General features: G+C 43.6%; 1 protein-coding gene across 1 annotated transcript in view; it reads left to right on the top strand.

The window, feature by feature from the left end:
- The first annotated feature begins 289 nt into the window (after nucleotides 1–289).
- Nucleotides 290–25,063, top strand: part of Simc1 (SUMO interacting motifs containing 1) — a 31,362-nt gene continuing 6,588 nt past the window's right edge. The window contains exons 1-6 of the mRNA XM_051194260.1: nucleotides 290–541; nucleotides 10,093–12,180; nucleotides 14,381–14,613; nucleotides 15,246–15,315; nucleotides 20,086–20,240; nucleotides 23,934–24,086. Coding sequence (XP_051050217.1) covers nucleotides 413–541; nucleotides 10,093–12,180; nucleotides 14,381–14,613; nucleotides 15,246–15,315; nucleotides 20,086–20,240; nucleotides 23,934–24,086 — 2,828 coding nt within the window. The 5' untranslated portion in view covers nucleotides 290–412. The remainder of the gene's footprint in view (nucleotides 542–10,092; nucleotides 12,181–14,380; nucleotides 14,614–15,245; nucleotides 15,316–20,085; nucleotides 20,241–23,933; nucleotides 24,087–25,063) is intronic.

Below are 25,063 nucleotides of genomic sequence, written 5' to 3'. Positions count from 1 at the left end.
GGGGGCGAGGCGCCAGCCCCGCACACCGCGGTCAGTTGAGAGCCGCGGTGACCCCGTCAACATCAACGTTTTTTCACGCCCGCAAACCGCACGGCCCAGCCTCTCAGTTCTCTCCCTCCCTTCCTTCCCCTGCCCCCTCCCTCTCCTCCCTCCCTTTCTTTCTCTGAGGGAAAAGGAGACCCGCGCCTCCCGGGCTCTGCCCTTGCCCGGGCGCCGCTGCCCCGCGGTGGGCGGGGCTCGGGGCGGGGCGGGGCGGGGCGGCGGGGGCGGGGCAATGGAGGGGGCGGGGCAGGCGGGCTACTAACCCCGGTGTGGGCGACGCAGTCTCTGCAGTCGCTTCAGCAGCTGGAACCCAGGTCGCAGTCGCCGGGGGCGCTGGCTGCTCGCGCGTGGCTCAGGCGGGCCCGTAGCCATGGAGGACTTCATCGTGATCTCCGACGACAGTGGTTCCGAGAGCTCGGCCGGGACCCGCTCGGGCAGGGCGCGGAGGCTGCGCCGGGCCCTGTCCCGGACCCCCGGCGCGCTGCCCCGCCGAACCGTGGTGAGTGAGCCCGCTGCCGCTCGCCACGCCCCACGGGACCCGAGCGTCGCCTCCTCGGGGCCTTGGCGCTGCGACCCTGGTTCCCCGCCGCCGCGTCTTCCCGCCTTCGGCGGCCTCGGGCCTCGAGGAGCGCTGCGGCGCCGCCGGGACGGCAGGCCTCGGGCTGGCCAGCGCAGAGCCTACAGGGCGAGCGGGCCGAGCACATGGGCGACGCACTGAGCAGCCGCGCGGGCTGCCGTGCAGTGGCCGGAGGTGGCCTCCGGCCCGGGGTGGCCCCAGAGCTTTGGCAGCGGGAGGAGGTGGGGGTCCTGGCCAGGCCGCAGCCGCCACCGGACCTCGAGGCGGGCGCGCGGGAGCGCGCAATTGTTTGGCGTGTAATGGGCACAGATGTGTGCAGGGAGGTAACAGGAGCCCCGACTGCGAGCGAGGGAAGCGCCGCCCTTGGCACGGTGGCGACTGCGCTCCAGGGCCTAGTTCCTGAGACAGGGGCCCGATTTTTGAGTTGTGGAGAAGGACGGTTTATTTTGCTTTGCAAATGCGAATCACGTACAAAGCCCGAGGGCGGGGCACTTGCACCTTTGTTTTTCCTGCGTATCCTTTAGCTTTATCCTTGCTCCTGAAGTGGTGAATAAAAATATTTGTGGTCTCTGCCTTTCTGGCACCCTCCACAGAAATCTAGTGAAGCCCTACCGTTCTCCAGATACTGTGGCTTCGGTTAGTCCAGGAGTCATTCTCTGTTCTTCCTAATATATGTCCTAAATCAAAGTCAGCTACTGCATAAGCCTGTACATCACTTTTGAAGTGTTCATTCATTCTAGGTTACCTTTGGGAAGGTGGAGGGTCTTCCTATACCCAACGATAGGTGTCTGAGTTAGGGATGCCATTGCTGTGATGAAGCCCATAACCAAAAGCAACCTGTGGAGAAAAGGGCTTATTTAGCATACACGTCGAAAGAAGACTGGACAGGAACTCAAATGGCGCAGGATCCCGGAGGCAGGAGCTGATGCAGGGGCCATGGAGGAGTGATGCATACTGCCTTGCTCCCTCTGGCTTGCTCGGCCTGCTTTCTTACAGAACCCAGGACCATCAGCCCAGGGGCGGCTCCACCCACAATGGGCAGGGCCTTCCCCCATCAATCACGAATTAAGAGATTCGTGATTGCCTACAGCCCATCTTATGGAGGCATTTTCTCAATTGAGATTCCTTTTTCTCAGACCACTCTAGCCTGTGACAAGTTGACATGAGACTAGCCTGCACAGTAGGTATTCTGTCTAAGAAAGGAACTTAATTTTATATTTTTGTTTTGTCCAGCTTGTAAATATATCTTTATTCTAATAGATCTTTTCAGTACCTTTATTATGGTATGATTCCATATAATAAAACTCATCCATACAATACCTTGGATTGATTGTACAGCCATGGCAGCTAATAAAATCATTTACTTTACCATAAGGATACCTTGTTGCTTTTCTTTAGGCCCACAACGCTGTTTGGGGAAGTGAATTTTCACCACTTTGGATTATAACTTGCCTATCTCCACTGGAAAGCTATAGCTTATTGTGTGTATTGCTATAGAAAACTCTCCCTATATGTATGCACAAATGTTTGTAAGTATCTAATTCTTTTCTAATGGGGTTGTACTGACTTTATCTTTTGAGGCTGGGTCTCCTGTAGCTCAGACTAGCCTCAGATTTGCTGGGTAGCTCACGATGACCATGACTTCTGATTTCCCCTTCATCCACCTACTGAGTGTTGAGATTGCAGGTGTGTACAGCCATACTTGGTGTATGGGGTGCTGGGGATCAAACCTAGGGCCTCATGTCTCTTAGGCAGGCATGATTCAAACTGGGATATATCCCCAGCCTTGAAATTGTAGTGACTTTTTAAACTCCCATAATAACTTTGGGCATTTAAATTAAACATCTCTACCTCATTCAGATTATAGTCTATTTTGTTGTTATTGTTATTCCCTATATATAGTATGGATTCTGGTACACAGTAATTTATCAGTTTTATGTTATTTTAACATTAAAAAATGATTCAGCTTTGCTTTTGCTATTGAAGACTATGATGGGATATTTGTAGGACAAGTTTTTTACAATGAAATATGTGCTACCAGATTTTTTTATTTTCTTGATAACTAGTTTCTTGTGGGGTTTTGTTGTTGTTGTTGTTGGGTTTTTTGTTTTTTTGTTTTTTTAATGTATCATGGAATTAACCCTCTATTGGATGTGTAGTTGGTAAAAAAAAAAAAAATCTTTTCCCATTCTGTAGGCTGCCACTTTGTCTGAATGATGGTGTTCTTTGCTGTGTAGAAGCTCCTCAGTCTCATAAGGTCCCATTTATTAATTGTTTATCTTAGTGCCTGTGCTAATGGTGTTCTGTTCAGAGTCTCCTTGTGCCAATGAGTTCAAGGCCATTCCCTTCTGTCAGGGTCAATGTGTCTGGCTTTGTATTGGGATCTTTAATCCATGTGGAGGCCAGTTTTGTGCAGGGTGGTAAGTGTGAGTCGATCTATTTGCATTCTTCCACATTGCAATCATCCAGTTAGACCAACACCGATGTCGAAGAGGCTTTTTTCCAGTGTGTGTTTCTGGTTTCCTTATCAAAAGTTAGGTGTGTGATGTATGTCTGGGTGGGTCTTCAGTTCAGTCCCATTGAGCAGTATGTGCCTGGTTTTGTGTCAGTGCTGTGTGGTTTTATTACTATTGCTCTGGACTACAACTTGAAATCAGGGATGGTGATGCCTCAGCAGTTTTTTGTTTGTTTGTTTTGTTCAGGATTGTTTTAGCTATCCTGGGTTGTTGTTTTTCCATATGAAATTGAGAATTGTCCTTTCAAGATATGTAAAGAACTGTGTTAGAATTTTCATGGGAATTGCACTGAATCTGTAAATTGCTTTTGGTAGGATGCCCAATTTTTACTATATGAATCCTGTTGATCCATGAGCATGGGAGATCTTTCCATCTGCTGAAAATCTTCTGACACCCTGTTGGAGGTGGGGACTGCTTCTCTGGCTGGAGACACATTCAGGTTCCCAGGGATTGTCTGCTGGAGTTGGGGGCTGGGATAAAGCAATGAGTGATGGGAGGAAGGTTAGGAGGGGAAGGTCAGCGTGATCCACTGGAGATGGGAGTGTGGTGGATGAGAAGCCGAAGCAGATTGTCTGCTGAAAAACAGGACAACTGGATTTGGAGGAGGGAGAGGTGAAGATCTGCCATAACTGAATGTTTTTTTAAAATATACTAAGTGAGCTCATCAGAAAAGTGAGAGACAGTAACAGAGCAAGCATGGAAGCTCACAGCAAATCAATAGAAATCACCAAGTTCAAAAACAGAATGGGCAGGGAGATTAAATAAACTGAATGAGCACATAGTTATATAGGGCAATATGAAGCAATCGAAAGTGCGAGCTGTGGAGTCTTGAAGAGCAGGGACCGCCAGGCGGTGGCGCACACCCCAACCCTAGCACTCGGGAGGCAGAGGCAGAGGCAGGCGGGTCTCAGGGAGTTAGGGGCCAGCCTGGTCTACAGAGTGAGTTCCAGGACAGCCAAGGACTGTTACACAAAGAAACCCTGTCTCAAAATACCAGAGCAGAAGTAGAAGAAAGAAATGTTTTTGAAAAAACAATTGATGATATATATCAGATTTGACTGCCGGAGAATTAACTAACGTACAGACCCCAAAAATAAGATACATGGAAGAATAAACAAAGAAAACTCCTTTTTCATCTACACAGAGAAAACTTATATGTTACACATAGAAAACAGCTATACAGTTAACAGCTAACATAATTATGGAGGTCAAAAGACGCGGGTTGACATGTTCAAATAATGGAAGGAAGAAACTTTTCAGTTAAGAATTCTGTGTCGATTGACATCAAGGGAACCTGTATGAGACCAAACCAGGCCCCCTGAAAGTGGGAGTCAGTTGGGGGGCTTGGGCAGTCGATGGGACACACTGGCTCTGGAACCAGTATTTTTATCCTTAGTGCTTGAATGAGCTTTGGGAGCCCATTCCCTATGGACGGATATTCTCTCGTCCTAGATACACGGGGAGGCCTAGATTCTGCCCCAAATGATGTGACAGATTTTGATGATCCCACATGGGAGGCCTCACCCTTCCTAGGGAGTGGACGGGTTGGGATGAGGAGATGGTGGAGGGGGTGTGAGGACAGGAGGGAGAGGGAACTGGGATTGGTATGTAAAATAAGATTGTTTTTAATTTAAATAAAAATTAATTTTAAAAAAGAATAAGGGCAAACTAAAAACTTTTTTTTTTCAAGACAGTGTTTCTCTGTAGGTCTTGGAACTCTCTTTGAAGACCAGACTGGCCTTGAACTCACAAGAGATCAGCCTGCCTCTGCCTCCTGAGTGCTGGGATTAAAGGCCCTCGGGCCACCACCACCTGGCTACTAAAAACATTTTTAAATATAAACTGAACTTTTCACTAGAACTCCTGCATTGCAAGATATTTAGGTCAAAAAAAAAATGACATCAAGTGGAAATATGTATTGTCACAAAGAAATGGAGAGCATCAGAAATTCTAAATATAGGCTTAGAAACTAACACTTTAAGAAATAGGAGCTGGAGAGATGGCTCTGTGGTTAAGAGCACTGCCTGCTTTTCCAGAGGTCTTGGGTTCAATTCCCAGTACCCACCTGGTAGCTTACAACCATCTGTAACCCCAGTCCTGGGGATCTGAAGGCAGCAGGACACACATGCATACAGAACACTCACACACATAAATACTTTCTTTAAAAAAAAGAAAAGAAATAGTTTCTTTAACAATAATTTGCTTGAAAAGTATAATAATAAATATCTTTATTTCTTACAGGAGGGTTAAGACAGGATTGCCACAAATTTGAGGCTAGCTTTGGCTTTAGAACCTGTCTCAAAAAAGCAGGAACAGAAATGAGCAGGAGTAATGTGGTGATCTCTGTGACTTTCTTGGGCAGCAGAGTGACAAACTGTGGAAGGAAAGAGGCTTCAATGTAACATGATTCAAACTTTGGGAGTCTGGCCCAAGAGGTTCACTTAAGCATAGCATAGTCTGGTGAAAACTGGTCTTGTGATAACTTTCTCAATCCCATGTATCTAAAATCTCTTTGAAGAAAAGTAAACTAAATACAGATCAGACGTGATTACATCAAAACTCTGTACATGTGCCACCTTCCATAAAGAAATGCTATTGATTGACTGAGAAGACAAGTCTATTAGAAGGGTCTTGAGGGTCCAGTGCCAGGAAGTCCTGGTTCACACAGATAGTGCAAAGGTCATCAGACTAGAAAGCACATCCACTCCAGCCTTCTGGGTGGAAAATAGGTTTTGTCTATATTCCCTTGAAAGAGCAACCTTGTGTGCTTAACATTCCAGATTCCCCTACTGCATGTCTATGAGCACAAAGACCTCTGTGCCCCATACAGAGTAAGAAATTGAGGAGCTTGCATATGTACATACATAAATTAGTATAAAATTAGTATAAAAGTGTTTACAAATATTTACCATAAAAATATAGGTGAGGAACAAAATAAAGAACATCTCTTAAGGTACCTATATTTTTACCCTAAATAATGCATTTTTTCCCAAGCATAATAGAACATCTGAATTTCTAGACTATAATCCCCAGGTCAGCCACTGAAAATAGAATTAAAAGATGTATAACTAGAAAAACAAGAGGAATTCAAAGGAGATAGTTAGAAAATCAATAAAGTGACCATAACAGGTGAAAGAAAGAGAGAACAGAAGCAATGTAAAAGATTCTTGAGAAATTTAGCACATTGGGGGATACATCATGTAATAAGGAATGGATAGACTAGAAGTAAGTACCAGGCTTATGAAGAACCTTTATGAATCTTGCCAAGGCATTTAACTTCAATCCTAAAATTCATATCAAACTGGGAACGGTTGAAAACAGGAGTGACATATGATATGTATATGCTTATGTGTGTGTGTGTATATGTGTGTATGTGTGCATCTGTTGCTGGGAATTGAGTCCAGGGTCTTTTGCAAGCTAAAGAAGTACTCTAACACTGAGCTATACCCCCAACCTGGTGATGTTGCATTCTAACAGTTGGCTATAGGAGGTGAGTTAAATTCAGACCTTTGGAGTAGACATTCAGCTCCATATGTTCAGCTGGCTGTTGAGTGAGTATCATCAAAGTCACCAATGCTGTCTGGTTCTTTCCTAGAAACTGAGGCCTTTGATTTGCCGAACAATTCCTAGTCTAGGACTAGGTACATACCAGATTTGTACTTGACCCACTCAGAGCCCCATGTCTTTGAACCTGTTGACAGTGGTGACTTTCACCTCTATTGAGAAACAGCATCCATGCAGAGAGAAAGTAGTGCGGGAGATGAAGAAAGCAGTTCATGACCACCAAGAGGCAAAAATTTGTATAAAAGCATCATAGTGAAACACTTTGTATGCTAACTAAAATATTTAAAACATTTAAAAGTGAGAGAAATTGCATGTTGGCTATGGTGGCAATAGTTAGTGTTGCCAGACCATAATATACCATAACCAGCCCAGTGAGAAGACACCTGGAGACCAACACAGTATTATTATTCCAGGTTCCTGGCACAACAGGTGTTGACAACACCTCTGGCTGGCATCATCAAGCTTTACAATTTGTTTGCTCAACCTGCTGAGCAATGGGAATGAAGATTAGTGGTTTTCCATTAGTTGAAACTCAGACCATTGCTTTTATTGTTTTAGAAACAATCTCTTTTAAAGCTGATTGCAGGCTAGATGTGGTGGTGCATGCCTTTAATCCTCGTACTCAGGAGGCTGAAGCAAGAGGATGTCGGTTAGTTCAAGGCCAGACTAGTCTACATAGTGAGTTCCAGGCCAGCCAGAACTACAAGGTTCCTGTCTCAAACAAAGGCAGGGAGCTGGAGAGATGGTTCAGTGGTTAAGATCACTGGCTGCTCTTACAGAGGACCCAGGTTCAATTCCCAGCACCTATATGGCAGCTCACACCTATCTGTAACTCCAGCCCCAAGGGATTTGACACCCTCACAGACAGGTGTACAGGCCAAACACCAATGCACATAAAATGAAAATAAATAAATAATTTAAAAAGAAAAAAAAAGACATAAAGCTGATTACATACTGGAAAAAGTTGTGCATCCCTACCTAGGCCCCCAACAGGAAAGACAGACAGTTGAATTTTAATCTCTGCCCCTGCTATTTAGCTGTTTAATCCTTAGGTAAGCACCCTGGCCCCTCAAAACTAATTTTTACCTGTATATAATGGATATGGCAATACTATCCTGCAGCACCATTGTGAAAATTTAAGAAATCATAGAAAAATTGCATGAGTAATTGTGGAGACAAGATAACAGGATGTAAATATTTTTAATTTTATTTTATATGTATGGGTGTTTGCCTGTGTCTGTGTATCAGCTATGTGTCTTATGTCCATGGAGACCAGAAAAGGATATCCAGTCCCTTGGAACTGGAGCTACAGATGTTTTTAACCACCCTATGGATGCTGGGAGTCTAACCTAGTCCTCTGGAAGCATAGCCAGTGCTCTTAACTGTGTGCTCTATAGAAGACTCAGAGACCTAAAAGCCTGTCAACTTTAGCATTTCATTATAGCTGTACTTTCACACAAATGCTGCCTTTGGCTCTAAACATTTTGTATTTAGTCAAACCTCTCCTCTGATTATCAATGTCCTCCCAGTCTCCAGAAAAATTTACACTTACATATGCATAGAATTAATGGGATATTTTTCTCTAGCCCCTAAAAATTCAATTATCCAGCTAAGTTACCTACGTCTCTCTCCCTTTTAGGAGTGTCCTTTGAGAGCCTTCTCTGGTGAAACTAGGAATCTTTGGGACTCCTGGATCCTGTGACAAACACTCAATGTGTTCTTAGTATGTAGGTCCTCATATTAACTTATCATCTTGCTTAACTCCTGTTGCAAATTATCCTGGAAATTTGCTTTTCAAGCAAAGGTTGCTTTTTGTTTGTGAAGAATAGACTATTCTCTACTATTTACCTGTCTTTCTTGGATCAGGAAAAAAAAATCTCATTCTCACATACATCTGCCATTTAAATAATTTATGAATTTGTACAGAAGAAGTTGACAGGTTTGACATTAGTGTACTAGGCTTTCTTTTGGGGCTACCAACCAGCTCCTAAATCATGACACAGAGACTAACTAGTTATGAATGTTCAGCCTTATCTTAGCTCTTATTTTAAGTCATTTCTCTTATCTACCTTTTGCCTCCGGGCTTTCTGTATATCTTATCTTACTTTCCTGCTGTCTCCATGTCTGGCTGTCTGTTACCTGGCCTTCTCTTTCTCCCTTGTTCTCTTCCCCTTCTTCTCTCCGGAGCCTGGGTTTCTTCTCCTAGTCATTCTCTCTGCCCACCAGCCCCATTTATCCCTCTCCTGCCTACCTGTTGGCTGTTCAGCTTTTTATTAGATCAATCAGGTGCCTTAGGCAGGCAAGGTAAAACATAATAAAACATGCAGCACAAGCACAAATTTAACACATCCTTTCATCATTAAACAAATGCAGCATAAACAAATGTTAACACATGATTACCTAGTTAAAATAATATCCCATAACATACTACCAAAATGTTATGTAAAGGGAAAAAAAACTAATACTTACAGATGTATAGGAAGCTTGAGAATTAGCTCAGAGGTAGAATATTTATCTAGCATGCACAAGGCCCTGAGTTCAATCACTAGCAGTGTGTGTGTGTATGAAACCATTATAGGTTTGAAGAGAAAACTGACTCTAGAAAAATGTCCAGAGACCTACAAGGATGACCCCAACTAACAATCTAAGCAACAGTGTGGAGAGGCTACCTTAAATGCCCATCCCTGATAATGAAATTGATAACTAAGTTATATGCTATCCTAAAACCTTTGTCTAGTAGCTTTTGGAAACAGAAGCAGACACCCACAGCTAAACACTGAGCCAAACTCCTGGAATCCAGTTGCAGAGAGGGAGGAGTGATAAGCAAAGGGGTCAAGGCCAGGCTACAGAAACCCACAGAGACAGCTTACCTGAACAAGGGGAGCTCATGGACCCCCCAGACTGATAGCTGGGAAACCAGCATTAGACCAACTCAGACGCCCTGAACATGGGTCTCAGTTAGAAGGCCTGAGCAGTCTAAGGGACCTCTGACAGTGGAACCAGGATGTATCCCTGGTGCACAAAAGGACTTTGGGAGCACATTCCCCTTGGAGGGACACTCCCTTAGGCTAGAGACAGGAGGGAGGGTCTAGACCCTACTCCAAATGACTTGACAGATTTTGATGATCCCTCCTGAAGGCATCACCCTCCCTGTGGAGTGGGGGGGGGGAATGGGAGGGGAGTAGCAGTCAGGGGGCATAGGAGGGAGAAGGAACTGCGATCGATATGTAAAATAAGGAAAAAAATAATTTAAAAAAATCAGCTTCAAAAAAAAAAAAGGAAAGAAAAAAATATCAATGAAATGAGAAAGTAAAGTGATGTCCATTGTTGAAAGCTAAAACCTCAGTCTTCTCACGTGAAGTTAATGTGCCCTTCTCTCACGATCTTTAACAGGACTTCATTGACCTAACTAGAGAGACCAGAACAAGGGCAAAAGATCGTAATGGACTCTGTGTGATTGACCTGACAAGAAATGAGGAAGAAAATAGACCTATTGCCACTCTTGATTTGACTTTAGAACCTGTAGGTTCCTCTCAGAAGGAGGCACCCAGTCTTCAGACGTGTCCCAGTCTTTCAGGCAAAGAGGTGGTAGAAGCCCATGGAGACAGAGGCTCTCAGCCTGCAGCACCGAGAATCGTCAACAGTGATCCTGTAGATTTGGATTTGTTGGAGGAAAACATGTTGGAAGGTTCTCGGCCTCCTACATCTATCAACCAGAACTCTGTGTATCCATCAGAACCAAACTGTAGCTCGATCACATACAAAGGTGACCTCAGCTTCTTGACAAGCCTACAGCTCTCTTCAGATGTTAGCTCCTTCTCCTCGACAAGCAATAACAGTAGCAGCAGCAATCAGAGGGCCTCTTTGCCATGCCCACAGCAAGATATGCCTTGCCAACCACAAGGCTTACTGTGTCCACTACAAGCCTTATCATGCCCACTAAGAGCTTCACCATGTCCACCACGAGCTTCCTCGTGTCCACCACAAGCCTTGTCATGTCCACCACAAGCCTTGTCATGCCCATCACAAACTGTGCAGTGCCAACTCCAAGCTTTGCCTCATCCTCCTCAAGAAGTGCCATGCCCTCCTCAAGAAGTGCCATGCCCTCAGCAGAATATGTCAAGCACACGTCAAAACTTATCGTGGCATCCTCAACACCCACTATACCCACCCCAAGACACTCTGGGCCTACCTCAAGATGTTCCAGGCCAATCTCAAAACCTGTCTTATCCACAAGATATAACGCAACTGCAAGACATGGCATGGTCGCTACAAGACATGCCACTGTCACTACAAGATGTGCTGCAGTCACTGCAAGATGTGCCGCCACTGCTGGGAGATGTGCCACAGTCACCAGACGTGATGCAGTTACCAGGGTATGTGACACACTCATCAGGAGCTGTGACACACTCATCAGGAGCTGTGACACACTCATCAGGAAATGTGATGCGGGTACCAGGAGCTGTGACACACTCATCAGGAGCTGTGACACACTCATCAGGAGCTGTGACACACTCGTCAGGAAATGTGACACACTCGTCAGGAAATGTGACACACTCGTCAGGAAATGTGACACACTCATCAGGAAATGTGACTCACTCATCAGGAAATGTGACACACTCATCAGGAAATGTGATTCGGGTATCAGGAGGTGTGACACCCTCATCAGGAGCTGTGACACACTCATCAGGAGCTGTGACACACTCATCAGGAGGTATGATGAAGTCATCAACAGGTATAACACAGTCACTAGGAAATGTGCTGCGGTCATCAGGAGGTGTGACACAATCACTAGGAGGTGTACCGCAGTCACTAGGAGGTGTGATAAAGCTATCAGGGGTGTCACAGTCCCCAGGAGGTGTGTCGCAGTCATCAGGAGATGTGATGCAGTCACCAGGAAGTATGTCACAGTCATCAGATGTGATGCAATCACCAGGAGGTATGCCACAATCATCAGGAGATGTGATGTCGTCACCAAGTGTGCCACAGTCAGCTGGAGATGTGATAAAATCACCAGAAGGTACATCACGGTCATCAGGAGATGTGATGCCGTCACCAGGAGATGTACCGCAATCAGCTGAAGATACACCACCCTTACCAGGAGATGCGTCGCACTCACCACAAGGGTTATTGAACTTAGCCAGAGACAAGCCAAAGTCTTCTCCGGATGAAGTTCAGAATCATGACACTCCTATGGATATCTCTGCTCCATCCTCTCCAAATTGCTCTGCGAGCCCACTGTCTCCACAGTCTGAATTTTCCTTAGAAAAAGTCCCTTGGCTGTCTGTCACAGACAGCTTAGCCAGAAAAGAGAGATCGTTGCCACAGCTTGCCAACCCTGGATCTGCCCAGATACAAGGACAAATACCACAAGTTGGGGTATACAATAGACCTTGCCTGCATAGACTGAAATACTTCTTACGACCTCCAGTACATCATCTCTTCTTCCAGACATTAATACCAGATAAAGACACACGGGAGGTAAGGTAGCATACTCACTCCCCTTGGGGAGTGTATCTCCTTCCTATAGGCCCTAGATAAAGTTACTATGACTAGAATCCATGCATTAGAGAATGGGCCAATAGAAATGATATTTTTCTCTTTCCCCCACTTAAAGTTGAAGTTAGGTCTGTGTTCAGATCTCAGCCCACACATGCCCTGCTCATGTCAACTTTCCTTTGTGAGCCTTAGTCTCCCTGTCTGTAAAGCAGAGGTTAAAACACACCTCAGAGGGCCGATGAATGAGATGTGTGTAAAATGTAAATGTTCATTAAATTCTTGTTTTCCATCCCTTTATCCTTCTCTTCTTGGTACCCATACAGTTTCTATGTCACAGAGAGACTTGTCACTTCAGTGCCTCAAAAAATTGCTTAGAATTTGGATGTAGAAATTCAATTTAAAAACTTTGATGTAGATACCATTTTCCATTTGTCTTCATTGACCTATGAGAACTAAATTAGATATATATGGATAAAAATGTTGTGACAGTCTCATAGTATGAAGCTTTTTTGGTTATCCCAAACTGCACCCTCAACCTTAAGAAGGTTCCAGCACTTCAGAGGCAGAGGAGGCAGGTGGATCTCTGAGTTCAAGGCCAGCCTGAACTACAGAGTTTTCCAGGACAGACAGGGCTACACAGAGAAACGCTGTCGCAAAAAAAAAAAAAAAAAACCCAACAAGCAAAGGTCATAAGGTAGGCAGGCTGGCAAAATGGCTCAGTAGGTAAAGGCACTTGCTGCCAAGTCTGGCAACCTGTACTCGGTAGACTGAGCCCACATGGTGGGAGTAGAGGACTGACTCATACAAACGTCCTCGAACCCTCATATTTGCACCATGGCATAGACACATACAAACAAATAAAGTGAAAAATTAAACAAAATGTAATTTTAAAAGTCAAAAGGGCAGGGCTGGAAGACAACTCAGTGCTTGTCTGCTACTTTTCCAGAGGAACATGGTTTAGTTTCTAGCACCCATATAGGGTGGGGCAGAACCTCCTGGACTTGCAGCACCCACCCTCACATGCACAGACCCACACATGCATACACAGAGTTGAACTAGATTTTTGTAAAAAGTGCTTTCTTAAAAAAAAAAAAAATTTAATGTATTTAAAGTCACCTATAGTGCTATCAGACAACATTGCTGTAATTCTATGTAGTCCCTTTCCAATTGCCTTTTATACATAACCATTTTAATTTTTATTAATTGGTGTTTTTTAACATGTATTTGTTATTGGTTTTTTTGTTTATAGACTATAACGCTTAAAAACCATGCATGATGGCACGTGCCTGTAATGCTAGTGCTTAGGAGCTGGAGGCAGAAGGATCGGGAGTTCAAGGCCAGTGTCTGCTGTAAACATAGTAAATTCCCTATCAACCTGGGCTATGTGGTACCCTCTCAAAATCAAAAGAGAAAGATTGGGAGAAAAGGAGGGGGAAGAAATGGTATTCATTCTTCTAGCAACACAAAGTCCTAGTTTTTGTTTTGTTTTTTAATGTATATGAATGCTCTATGTGCATGTACAACTTCATGCCCGAAGAGGGAGTCAGATCCCACTATTGAAGGTTGTGAGCCACCAAGTAGTTGCTGGGAATTGAACTCAAGACCTCTGGAAGAGCAGCCACTGCTTTTAACTGCTGAGCTATCTCTGCAGCCCAACTCAAGTCTTCGTATATCTAAAAATGTCTACTATACTGCCCTCATAATCCTAGCACTTAGAAGGTAGAAGCAGGAAGATCAAGAACTCAAAGCCCTCTCTGACTGTTCTTGGCTCTTTGGTATTTGCCTTTCTGTTACTTTTCTGTTGTTTGTTTTTTGAGACATGGTTTCTCCATGTAACCTTGTCTGTCCTGGAACTCACTCTGTAGACCAAGCTGGCCTCGAACTCACAGAGAACCACCTGCCTCTGCCTCCCAAGTGCTGGGGTACCCAATTTTGTTATATTTTAATATAGATGAAATCATGTTGTATATAAAATTTAGAATTCTTGTCTTTTAACTTCCCTACATCCAACCATCATTAAGAGTTCTTTTTTCTTTTTTTTTAAGTAGGGCTTTCTTTCTCTCTTTAATAAAATATTTCAAATGCATAGAAAACTTTGCTGTTTTCAACCTATTGCTAAACCTCTTGCTTGTAGGAACTATAGAACCCATCCTGATGTCTGTCTATCTCTTTGTCTCTACAGAGCAAGGGTCAGAAATTAGAACCCATCCCTCATCGAAGACTAAGAATGGTGACAAACACTATTGAAGAAAACTTTCCTTTGGGGACTGTGCAGTTTTTAATGGACTTTGTTTCACCCCAACATTACCCACCCAGAGAAATTGTGGCTCACATCATCCAGAAAATCCTGCTCAGTGGCTCTGAGACTGTGGATGTCCTCAAGGAGGCCTACATGCTTCTCATGAAAATTCAACAGTAGGAGTCATTATTGCTGGTTGACCAAGTCTTGTAGGGAATGTAGACTCAGGGCACAGCTTTCCTTGTCTAAGCTTTATTAAGCTGACTTGGGGGTTTCTTAGCAATGTTGACTGCAACTGCAGGAAACCCAATCAAAACTGGCTTCAATTGCTGGTAAAATAATTTAGTGACTTATTTTTACTAGAGACTGGGAATAAAATGTTATTTGATGCTGTTTTCATAAGTGGCTACTGGGACCCAGTGTTCAACTCTGCCTTAGTTCTGGCTTTGGGGCTCTACACTGTAGTCTTCAGCTTCAGATTTTTATGGTACTTTGAGTTAGAAAATCAACTTCCATAATTACACAACCATTCTGAAACTGAGTCAAATTGTAACTCGACATGACATGAATCCATTTTTGAGATAAACACAAAGAATTGAATGATAGGATATTATAGTTAACTCAAATCATGTAGTCCTGGTAGGTAAAGCTCAATAACTATGGTGCCAGAGACTGGCATGGTGTGGCACTGGAGGGCAGGGCAGAGTGCTCAGGGTAAGAAGATGCTTTGTCTCCTGTCACCTTACAGACCCTATCCCTTCTGCCTCTAAATTCTCCACAGTTCTGATTGATGTCACTTGACTTTCAGGCTGCATCCAGCCAATGCCAAGACAGTGGAGTGGGACTGGAAACTGCTCACCTATGTCATGGAGGAAGAGGTAACATAAATTGTGAGGATAGATCTTTTGCAGAGGAATTTTAAATTACATTTATTTGTGTGCGGGTGTGGGTGTGGGTATGGTTGTGAGTATGGTTGCATATGTGAAGGCACCATGTTGTGTGAAGTGAAAACAACTTGCAGGAGTTGGTTCTCCCATCCATCCTGTGGGTCTTGGGGACTGACTCATGTTGTCAGGCTTGTCAGCAAGCACCTTTACCACCAAGCCATTGTTCCCTGCTGACAGTCCTACCTCACCAAAAACTGACTTTAAAAAAATGCCATCTCCAACTCAAATACTAATATACTCATGTCTTCTCTCCTTGAGATCAAACTAAAAAGATTAGTAAAAGGGTTAGTGATACAGTTCAGGGGTGGGGCACTTACCAACCCTGCATGAGATCCTGAATTCAGTCCCTAGTACTGCAAATGAATAAATAGTAAATGCAGTTATACTCCATAGCTATGAAAGTAAAGGGAAGGACGATGTGTGTGAGTCAAGATGCAAAGTCCAAGGAAAACATGGAAGTGATGAGCAGTGAAGCTGGGCAGAGACAGCAGTGAGCTAGAGCACACGCGGAGGGGGCCACAGCCAGGGACGGAAATCTTCGCATTAGAGCACCAGTAAGTTCTCCACTCGGAAAGGCAGGGTATATGCTGACAGGATGGATGAGTCTAGCATGGATGATGAGTATCTGCTGAAAATCATTATATGGAGATGCTAACTCCTACATTCTGGAACACAGTAGGCAAAAAGTCTAAAGAAATGGCATGAACCATCTGTAATAAACAAAAGCAGATGCTATAAAGTTAGTAATCCAGAAAAAATACTTTCCATATTCTGCCTTTAGTGACCTCCAACTTTAACTGCTGGAGTTACTCTATCTGCTCACCCTACAGTAATCAAACAAGTGATTTTTTTTTCTTTACTTAAAATTCTATACTCAGACAAAGTATGAGTTAGGTATGAGGATGAAATAAAGATGTGGGCTAGAAAGATGGCTCAGTGGTTAAGAGCACTGGCTGGTCTGGTGGAGGATCCAGGTTCAATTTCCAATGTGGGTACATAGTAGCTCATATCCATCTGTGACTCCAGTTCCAAGGGATCTGGCTCTCTCTTCTGCCCTCTGGGGGCAACAGGAACATATGAGGGACACACATACATGCAGGCAAAATATCCATACACATTAAATAAATTTCCAGATATGTAGGAACTTGAAAGTATAGCTCATGTTTCTCAGGAGATTGAGTACCAACGAAAAAGGGAAGTATGCAATCCTAGGAACATAAGATGGAATCCAAAAGAATATTAAAGAGAAATTCTAAAGTGACAATGACTAGAAAACCAAGGGAACAGTAATTCCAGAATGGAGTGGAGTAACAAAGCATTGTGACAGTAATAGGGACACCAGAGAGATGGCAAGCTAAGATGCTCCAGACTCTTGCTGTCCAGTACACACTGTATCAACAACACATATTAGTTACTGTTCTGTTGCTGTGATGAAACACCATAACCAACGACAACTTAGAAGAAAGAGAGTTTAGGGCATGATGGCATATGCCTTTTGGGAGGCAGAGGCCAGCCTGCTCTACAAAGTAAGTTCCAGGACAGCCAAGGCTGTTATACAGAAAAGCCTTGTCTTGAAAAAGAACAGTAAAAGAAGGAAGGGTGTATTTATGGCCCAAGCTAGCTCCAGCGCTTCAGTTTCCTGGGCTGGGCCTCTTGTTCAGCTGCACATTTGTATTTCTTCCTGCTGCCCCACCCTGTCTCACAACATTGTAGACCTGAGAAAGAGTGACCACTAATAGCCACAGTACAGAGTGTGTAAGGGGCGGTTTACGGATCTCTTCCAAGGAAACTAACCTAATACTTCACAAGGTGGCCTCAGGCAGATTCTTAGGACAAGGTCAAAAAGCAGCCATGTTCTTTGCCAAAATATCATAAGAACAGTCTCAAGCCCAGTTGGAAATATGTTCCCTTTTGAAATCTCTGAATGGGCCTCCAAAGTCCACATGGCTGTCTGCATTGGCCCATTAAACTCTTACAGCATTTAATCACTCTTTTAGTTCAAAGTTCCAAAGTCATCCACATTCATCCAAAACACCACAGAGTCATAGTGGCTGAGGGATCTCTGCATGCACCAAGGCCAGCAGAATGTGGGTCTCTGTCAGACTGAGGGAGAGGGTTTCTGGGTGCACCAAGGCCAACAGAATATAGATCCAGAGCAGGCAAGGAGAATATTTGGTTCAACAACTTTGAGAGTCCGACACTTGGTAATTTATTTTAGGCAAATTTAAATGAAGCACAATTTGGGGAAAAGTTTCCTGGTGATAATTAACTCAGTCCCATATACACAACAAAGCTAAAACATGACCACATCAACACTCCTTATAGAGTGACTTTCGGTTCCAGAGAGTCCGAGCTGACAGCAGGAACACCTGATAGTTCACATCTTGATCCAAAAGCAGGAGGCACAGAATGGGGATGATGGGAAACTTTGAAACCTGAATCCACCCCCAGTGACACACCCCCTCTAAGAGGGCAACACCTCCCAATCCTTCCCAAACAAACACCAAGTATTCAAATGCCTGAGACTTATGTGGGAGAGCATCTTATTCAAACCACCAGACAATATAGGGACCACAAGATTTGTGAGAACGCCAGAGACCAGAGTAGCTGCAGAAACAGTCTACCTCATGACCATGAATGTGCTCCATCAGTAGAGGTAGCAATTTTGTAGTATTTACCATGCTCAAAATAACCAAGAGAAAAAAAAAAAGAAAAAGAACAGAAAAGAAAACTTTTTATTATGGTCAGTGGTGGCTGCTGGGCCGTAATGGTACACACCTTTAATCCAAGTACTCAGGAGGCAGAGGCAAGCAGATTTCTGAGTTTGAGGTCAGCCTGGTCTACAGAGTGAGTTCCAGGACAGACAGTGGTACACAGAGAAACCCTGTCTCAACAAAACCAAACCAACCCAGAACTTACTGTGTATATGCACGTGTGTACTGACACACACAAAACAACAGAATAAGGACAGTGTATGTACATACCTAAAGTAGGCATTAGTAGAAAACGGACAGGTCCAGAATTTTAAGCCACGCTGTTTGCTAAATGGCTTGCCCTAAATAAATCCAATCTGTACATACTAGAAAAGGTACTTTCTTCAAATACCTAATTCTCAGAAAAAAATTACAACCTGAGTTTATTCTCCAAAAAATATAAATAAAGCTGTTAGCTAGACTTAAGAAGAAGGACAGTATTTAAATAAACAAGAGATGTTAAAGAAGATAAACATAAGAGATCATTGGAGAAGCTAGGAGTGGTGGCATACTCCTTTAACCCCAGCACTCGGGAGGCAGAGGCAGAGGCAGGCGGATCTCTGTGAGTTTGAAGCCAGCCTGGTCTACAGAGTGAGTTCCGGGGCTGTTACAAAGAAAACACAGGAACCCTGTCTTAAAAAAAGAAAAAAGAAAAAGAAAGAAAAGGAAAAATTAGAGATTAAAGAAATGCATGCCAAAAAAATAATAATATAGAAGAAATGGATAAATTTCTAAACATGTATATCTTACCATGAGTAAATCACAAAAAAATTATACACATATATAAAATATATATATATATATATATATATGTATATATATACACTACCTCCTGTGCTTCTATAAATGCTCATGTACTGTAAACTGTCTTTGTCCCCAGCATATAGATTTAGTTGATAAAAGGTTACTAAATAGAGGGCAGAGGTGGTGCACACCTTTAATCCCAGCATCTGGGGAGGGGGCAGAAGCAGACAGATGTCTGAGTTCAAAGCCAATCTGGGTTACACAGATACCCTGTCTCAAAAAAGGTGGAGTGTGACTGAATGAGGGCGCTAGTCCGTTGGTGGTTTCATGGTTGATGGCATTAGAGAGGTTGGTACTGGATGGAGGCAGCTGACTCCTAGAAGCACTCAAGGATGTTATATTCTCCCTGGATCTCTGTTTGGCCATGGATCATGTTGGCCATGATCTTCTTCCTTGCCAAGGAGCAAAAGCCAAGAGAAATGAGAAGAAAGGAAACAGTAATTGGCAGAGGGTGGGAGAAATGAGAGGCGCAGAGTCTTTAATACGTTTGGCAGGGTGTGGTGACTGTGAATAAGCTGACTTCCTCACGGTGAAGAATACTTGAAGGAATTTGAAAGGACAGATTTATTTGGGCTCTTGATTTCGGAGATTCCAGTCCATGGCTGGCTGGCTCTATTCCAAACTGTAATGAGTCAAACATCCCACTAGAAGGTATGTGGGTGAAGAAAACTCCCTTCTCTATAGCATTCAGAAAGCAGGGAGAAAAGTGGGCTCCCGGTGACCTGTTTCATCCACCTAGGCCCCGCCTCCTAAGGTACCAAAGCTCTTAAAATAATACCCGCTGAGGTGTTATCCTCCAGAATACCAGTCGATAGAGGACACACATTCAAAGTGTAACACTATTAAAAGGGCTAAGATAGAAATTTAATATCATATCAATTTACCACACATTTTTTAGGCAAGAATGTGAAGAATGAGTAAGGTTGTCATTGCCAGTGAGAATGCAAATGGCACAGACTTTGGAAAACAGTTGGTAGTTTCTGTGGCCATGACTCAGAATTCCTGCTGTCTCCCACAAATCTCCCCGTGATACAGATAAACTTGCTGACTCGTGGCATTTTCTTAGACTTTTGTTTATGACAGCCTATGGTTTCCTGACATCCAAGAAACTGAGAAACCAACCTGACTTCTTATTCTTCCACAGGGACAGACTCTGCCTGGACGAGTCCTCTTTCTACGTTACGTAGTGCAGACGCTGGAAGATGACTTCCAGCAGATCTTGAGGAGACAGCGGCAGCACCTACAGCAATCCATTGCAAACACTGTTCTGTCATGTGACAAACAGCCTCACAATGTCAGGTAATCAGATACTAGACTCTGGTATGACAAGAATAGGGACTGTTGTGAGTAACAAAGGCAGCGTGCTAGTCATTTCATTACTGACAACCATGAGAAAAGACAATTTGAGGAAAGAGGATTTATTTAAGCTCATAGTTTCAGAGGTGTTCAAACTGTCATGGCAGGAGCAGAGCTATTTGACGTGTGGCAGCCAGGAAGCCAAGGGGCCCAGTAAAGGAAGGGGCCGAAGCAGAATGCAGCCCCAGGGCCTCTCCCCAGTGATCTGCTTTTCCAACCAGGGTTCCCGTCCACAGCTTCACCATCTCTCAACTGAGTCTACTCAGATATGAGTTCATCAGGAGGTTGGCCATTCATTAGAGAAGGGCCTTCCTGATTTTGAAGCCTAATTGTTTTAGGAAGTTCTCTCACAGACACTCTTTAATGTGCTGGGTGTCCCGTTATGAGTAGGTTTTTTCCTTGCCGGTCTGGACTCACCACCACGCCAGCCCCAAATAATACACAGAGACTCTGTATTTGATATAATGCTGTTGGCCAGGTACTAGTTTCTTATCGGCTAGCTCTGTCTTAATTATTAACCCATTTCTATTAATCTAAGTATTTCCACGTGGTCTCATCTTACCAGAGAGAGGGGCTGACATTCTGCTCTCTCAGTCCACCATCTTTGAACTCCACCCAACTACTTCCTCCCTAGTCTCCTAGTCCCGCCTATCTTGCTTTCCTATTGGCCAACAGTGCTTTATTCATTAACCAATAAGAGAAACATATTTATAGAATGACATCTCCCATCATCTCCTCTTTTCTAAGTGAAAAGGGTTTTTAACCTTAACATAGCAAAATATGTAACAAAACAGTTATCAAATAAGGACCACAGTTAACAATATTTATTCCATTAACATTTAGCAAGATTTAAAGAAAATGTCCTATCATCTATCCTATCTTTGTGAGTCTAAAGTCCTATATGTAACTTATCTTTAATCCTAACTAAGGAAAACTATAACCATAACTATCTGTCTTCAACTCCATCAAAGGTCACAGAAGGATAATATATAAACTCTAGAAATGACAGAGACAACTCTCCTGGTCAGTCACCCAAAGTTCTTCTGTAATGTTCTGTCTTCAGCCATAGGCCTTAGTGTGTCTGGCAGACTCCTCCTCAGCAAAACAGGGAACTTTAAACTGTCCGCCTGCATTGGCAGTGTGTCAGTTACTTTTCTCTGTGTGAATATCTCACTACAGTCCCCAGTCACTCACTGCAAGCCCAGAGACTATGAGGGAATGAGAGTGTCCTCATTGCTCAATACCAAAACGCTGAGAAATCAGTAGAACTGAACTGACCGTGTGGCTAAGTGGCAGGGTTACTCCCTTGTTCTGAAGAGTCTATGGAAAGTTAGTTTTGAGATCTCATATGTCTGGAAGTATCTTTTTGCTTATGCATTGATTAATAAGTAGGCTTAATTATTTTAGTTTAGTTTACATAGTTAGAATTAAGTTTTGTGAAGAACTTTAAAGAAATTGCCTTCTAGCTGTCAGAAGTGCTGGTAAGAAATCAGAAGCAGGCCTGGAGAGATGGAGCAGAGGTTAAGAGCACTGGCTGCTCTTCTAGAGGTCCTGAGTTCAATTCCCAGCATCCACATTGTGGCTCACAACCATCCAAATTGGGATCTGATGATCTGATGCTCTCTTCTGTTATGCAGGCATACATGCAAATAGAGTACTCATACATGTAAATAAATATATCTTTAGAAATCAGAAGCAGGGCTGGAGAGATGGTTCAGCAGTTAAGAGCACTGACTGCTCTTCTAGAGGACCTGGGTTCAATTCCCATCATCTACACGGCAGCTTACAACCATAAATAATTCCAGTTCTAGAAGATAGGACACCACCTTCTAGCCTTTGTGGGCACCAGGCCCATACATATGTGGTGAACAGACACACATGTAGGTAAAATAAGCATACACATAAGATTAAAAAATAAATTCCATCAGTAATAATGTATAGAGAAAAACAAAAGAAAGGGGCCACAGCTCACACGTCTTATCTTTGATAATTGTTCTCTGTTTTGTACATGACATCTGTTTTCCCCAAGTTGGTTGCCTTTGGCAGGGGAGTGGGGTTATTTTGGTTATTTGGGTCTCTGGTTCCTTTTTTTTGTTTTTTGTTTTTGAGACATGGTCTCTCTGTGTAGCCCTGACTGGCCTGGAACTCACAGTGTAGACCGGGCTGGCTTCAAACTGATAACATCTGCCTGCCTCTGCCTCCTGAGTTCTGGGATTAAAGGTGTATGCCACTGCACCCAGCTCAATACTTTATAATTTTATTTTCTCTAGAGTTACTGTGGTTTTAAGAGGAAAACAATTATGTGTATCCAATACAACTATTTTATCTTGGTTACTTAAGTCATCAGTAATCATCAAAATAAATTTTGAGCACTTGGGAGGCAGAGGCAAACAAAAGCAAATCTCAATGAATTGAGGTCAGCCTGATCTACAAAGCAAGTTCCAGGACAGCCAGTGCTGTTACACAGAAAAAAACAACAAAACAACAAAATAATCTTTTTTTTTTTTTTTTTGCCTTACTGATAGAGCCTAAGCCCTATCTATATAAAGCGAGTTTGCACAACCTCCAGTCCTAGTCCTTACCTTTGTAGATGATACGTGGTAGTAGAGAGCTGGTGAAGACCTCTCTGGTCATCAGGTCCTGCTTTCCACCTAGTTAGATAGTATTGCTGGTTGGAACATCGTCTTTACCCCAGAGGTGCTTCTCTGTAGTTAAAATTTACGTAGCCACTTTTGATTGTTCGTTTGAAGGGATATGTAAAGCACACCTCCGTGGTCTGTGAAGGTATTTCCAGAGATCGATCTTGGGGGTTCTGCCCTAATGAATGTGTTAATGCTTTTATGAATTCACAGTACACTGGTATTATTTAGAAGTGTTGGCCTAATTGGGGGAAGTAGGTCATGGGGTGGAGCTGTCCTGGACATTACACTCATACTGGCTACTCGCTACATTCCCCTTTTCTCCATTTGTTTGTTTGTTTTGTTTCTACTAAGAAGTGAAGAACAGCCTCTGCCACATGTCCCTTCCCAGGATGCTCTGCCTGACTGCACATGTCCAAGCACCCATTGACTAACCCTCTAAAACTGGGAGCTGAAATAATCCCCTTCTTCCGTGAGGTATTTCTGTCAGGGATTTGCCACACAATGGTAAACATAACTAATATATAACTTCTAGGAAAGTGTTGAGGGCTGGAGATACAGCCCAGGGGTAGAGTGCTCGGCGAACCTGCACGCACAAGGCCCTAGGCTCAGTCCCCAGGACCACAGAAGAAGAAAAAGAAGGTTTATATTTCAGTTTGCTTTTATAACCAGGCTGTAATTAATTAAGTGTGTGATTTTCATTAGACTTATTTAAACACTGACAATAGCTGAGCAGTGATGGTGCACTCCTTTAATCCTAGCACTTGGGAGGCAGAGGCAGACCTCTATGAGTTTGAGTCCAACCTCATCTACAAAATGAGCTGCTGGACAGCCAGGGCTACACAGAGAAACCAAGGACATACATATTAGTATGTATGTCCTTGGCTGCCTTTGAGGAGTCTCCTAGTCTGGGAGCCCAGTATAATTATGCAGGTCTGAACATTATAGATACAACAGCAGTGCGTACATTTCCTTTCTTACCTCTTCTGTGTTCCAGAGATGTTATCAAGTGGCTGGTCAAAGCGGTGACCGAAAACGAATCAGCGAAGCTCCCAGATGGTACTCAGTCTTCTTCAGGAACAGGAGTCTTGAAAGCTGGCAGTGACCATCTGTCTCCCCAGCCTAACCTGACCAGGAACACCAATCAGCTGTAAGGAGCAAGCAAAGAGTTGTCTTCCAGGGCTCTGAGGATTTGGTATTTAAAGATTAAGACTGGTCCCACAGAGCAGCCTGCTCCAGATTACCTACTCTTGTAGCAGACTAATTGTGTTAGTACAGACTAGGAGTGTAATTATGGTGGAACCTTGTGAGCCTTCCAGTTGTCATTCAGAGTGTCACCTCCCCTCTTTCCAGCTCCCTTTTGTGGGTACTAACCCAAGTCCTAAGCCTGCTTTGCCGACCCTCAGGGCAGCAGCTCCCTTTCCTCGATGAGCCTTCTAACTCTGATCCGTCTCCTACTCCCAGCTGGCCAGCTGCCAAGAACTCTAGCTCGCATGCCCTGTTTTCTCTCAAACTCTAATAAGATAAAGTTGTCCTCATGATTAGATCTGGGCAGCCAGTGTGGCCTACCCTTGTCCATTATTTTGTCGCTGCCTGCAGTTCTGTTTTACTGTTATTTTGGGTTTTTTTTTTTTTCTTTTTTCTGAAAACAATGTCCTTACATCAAATTGTATGTGTTAATGACTGGTGTCAAACCAGACTCACCCTTCTGAAGTGTTGCCCAGTTTCCCAGCTGTGTCTCTGCCTTTCTCCTATATTTTCGTCTGGTGGGAAAGAAGGTGAAGGTCCAGTAAGGGGACATTCTGAAATCAGATACTAGAACTGCTAGAACATTCTCCTGGTAGGGACACAGAATTGGTTCTAGATCCCTTGCAACTGGAGTTACAGGTGGTTTTGAACCGCCATGTGGGTGCCTGGAATTGAACCTGGGTCCTTCGGAAGAGCAGCCAGTGCTCTTAACTGCCTAGCCAGGCATGCACACAGTACATAGACCTACTTGCCCAAAAAAAATATTCATATGTAAAAGTAATTAAGTAAACTTAATTTTTAAAAAATTAAATGGCAGATGCATGCCTTCTTCCAAAACAAAGAGATGAAGTTGGTCACTTTGGACCTGTTTCTTCATTT

The sequence above is a fragment of the Phodopus roborovskii genome, unplaced genomic scaffold, assembly GCF_943737965.1.
Source record: "Phodopus roborovskii unplaced genomic scaffold, PHOROB, whole genome shotgun sequence".
Lineage (NCBI taxonomy): Eukaryota > Metazoa > Chordata > Mammalia > Rodentia > Cricetidae > Phodopus > Phodopus roborovskii.
Note: the sequence above shows the minus strand (reverse complement) of the source record. Positions and strands in the feature narration are given on the sequence as shown.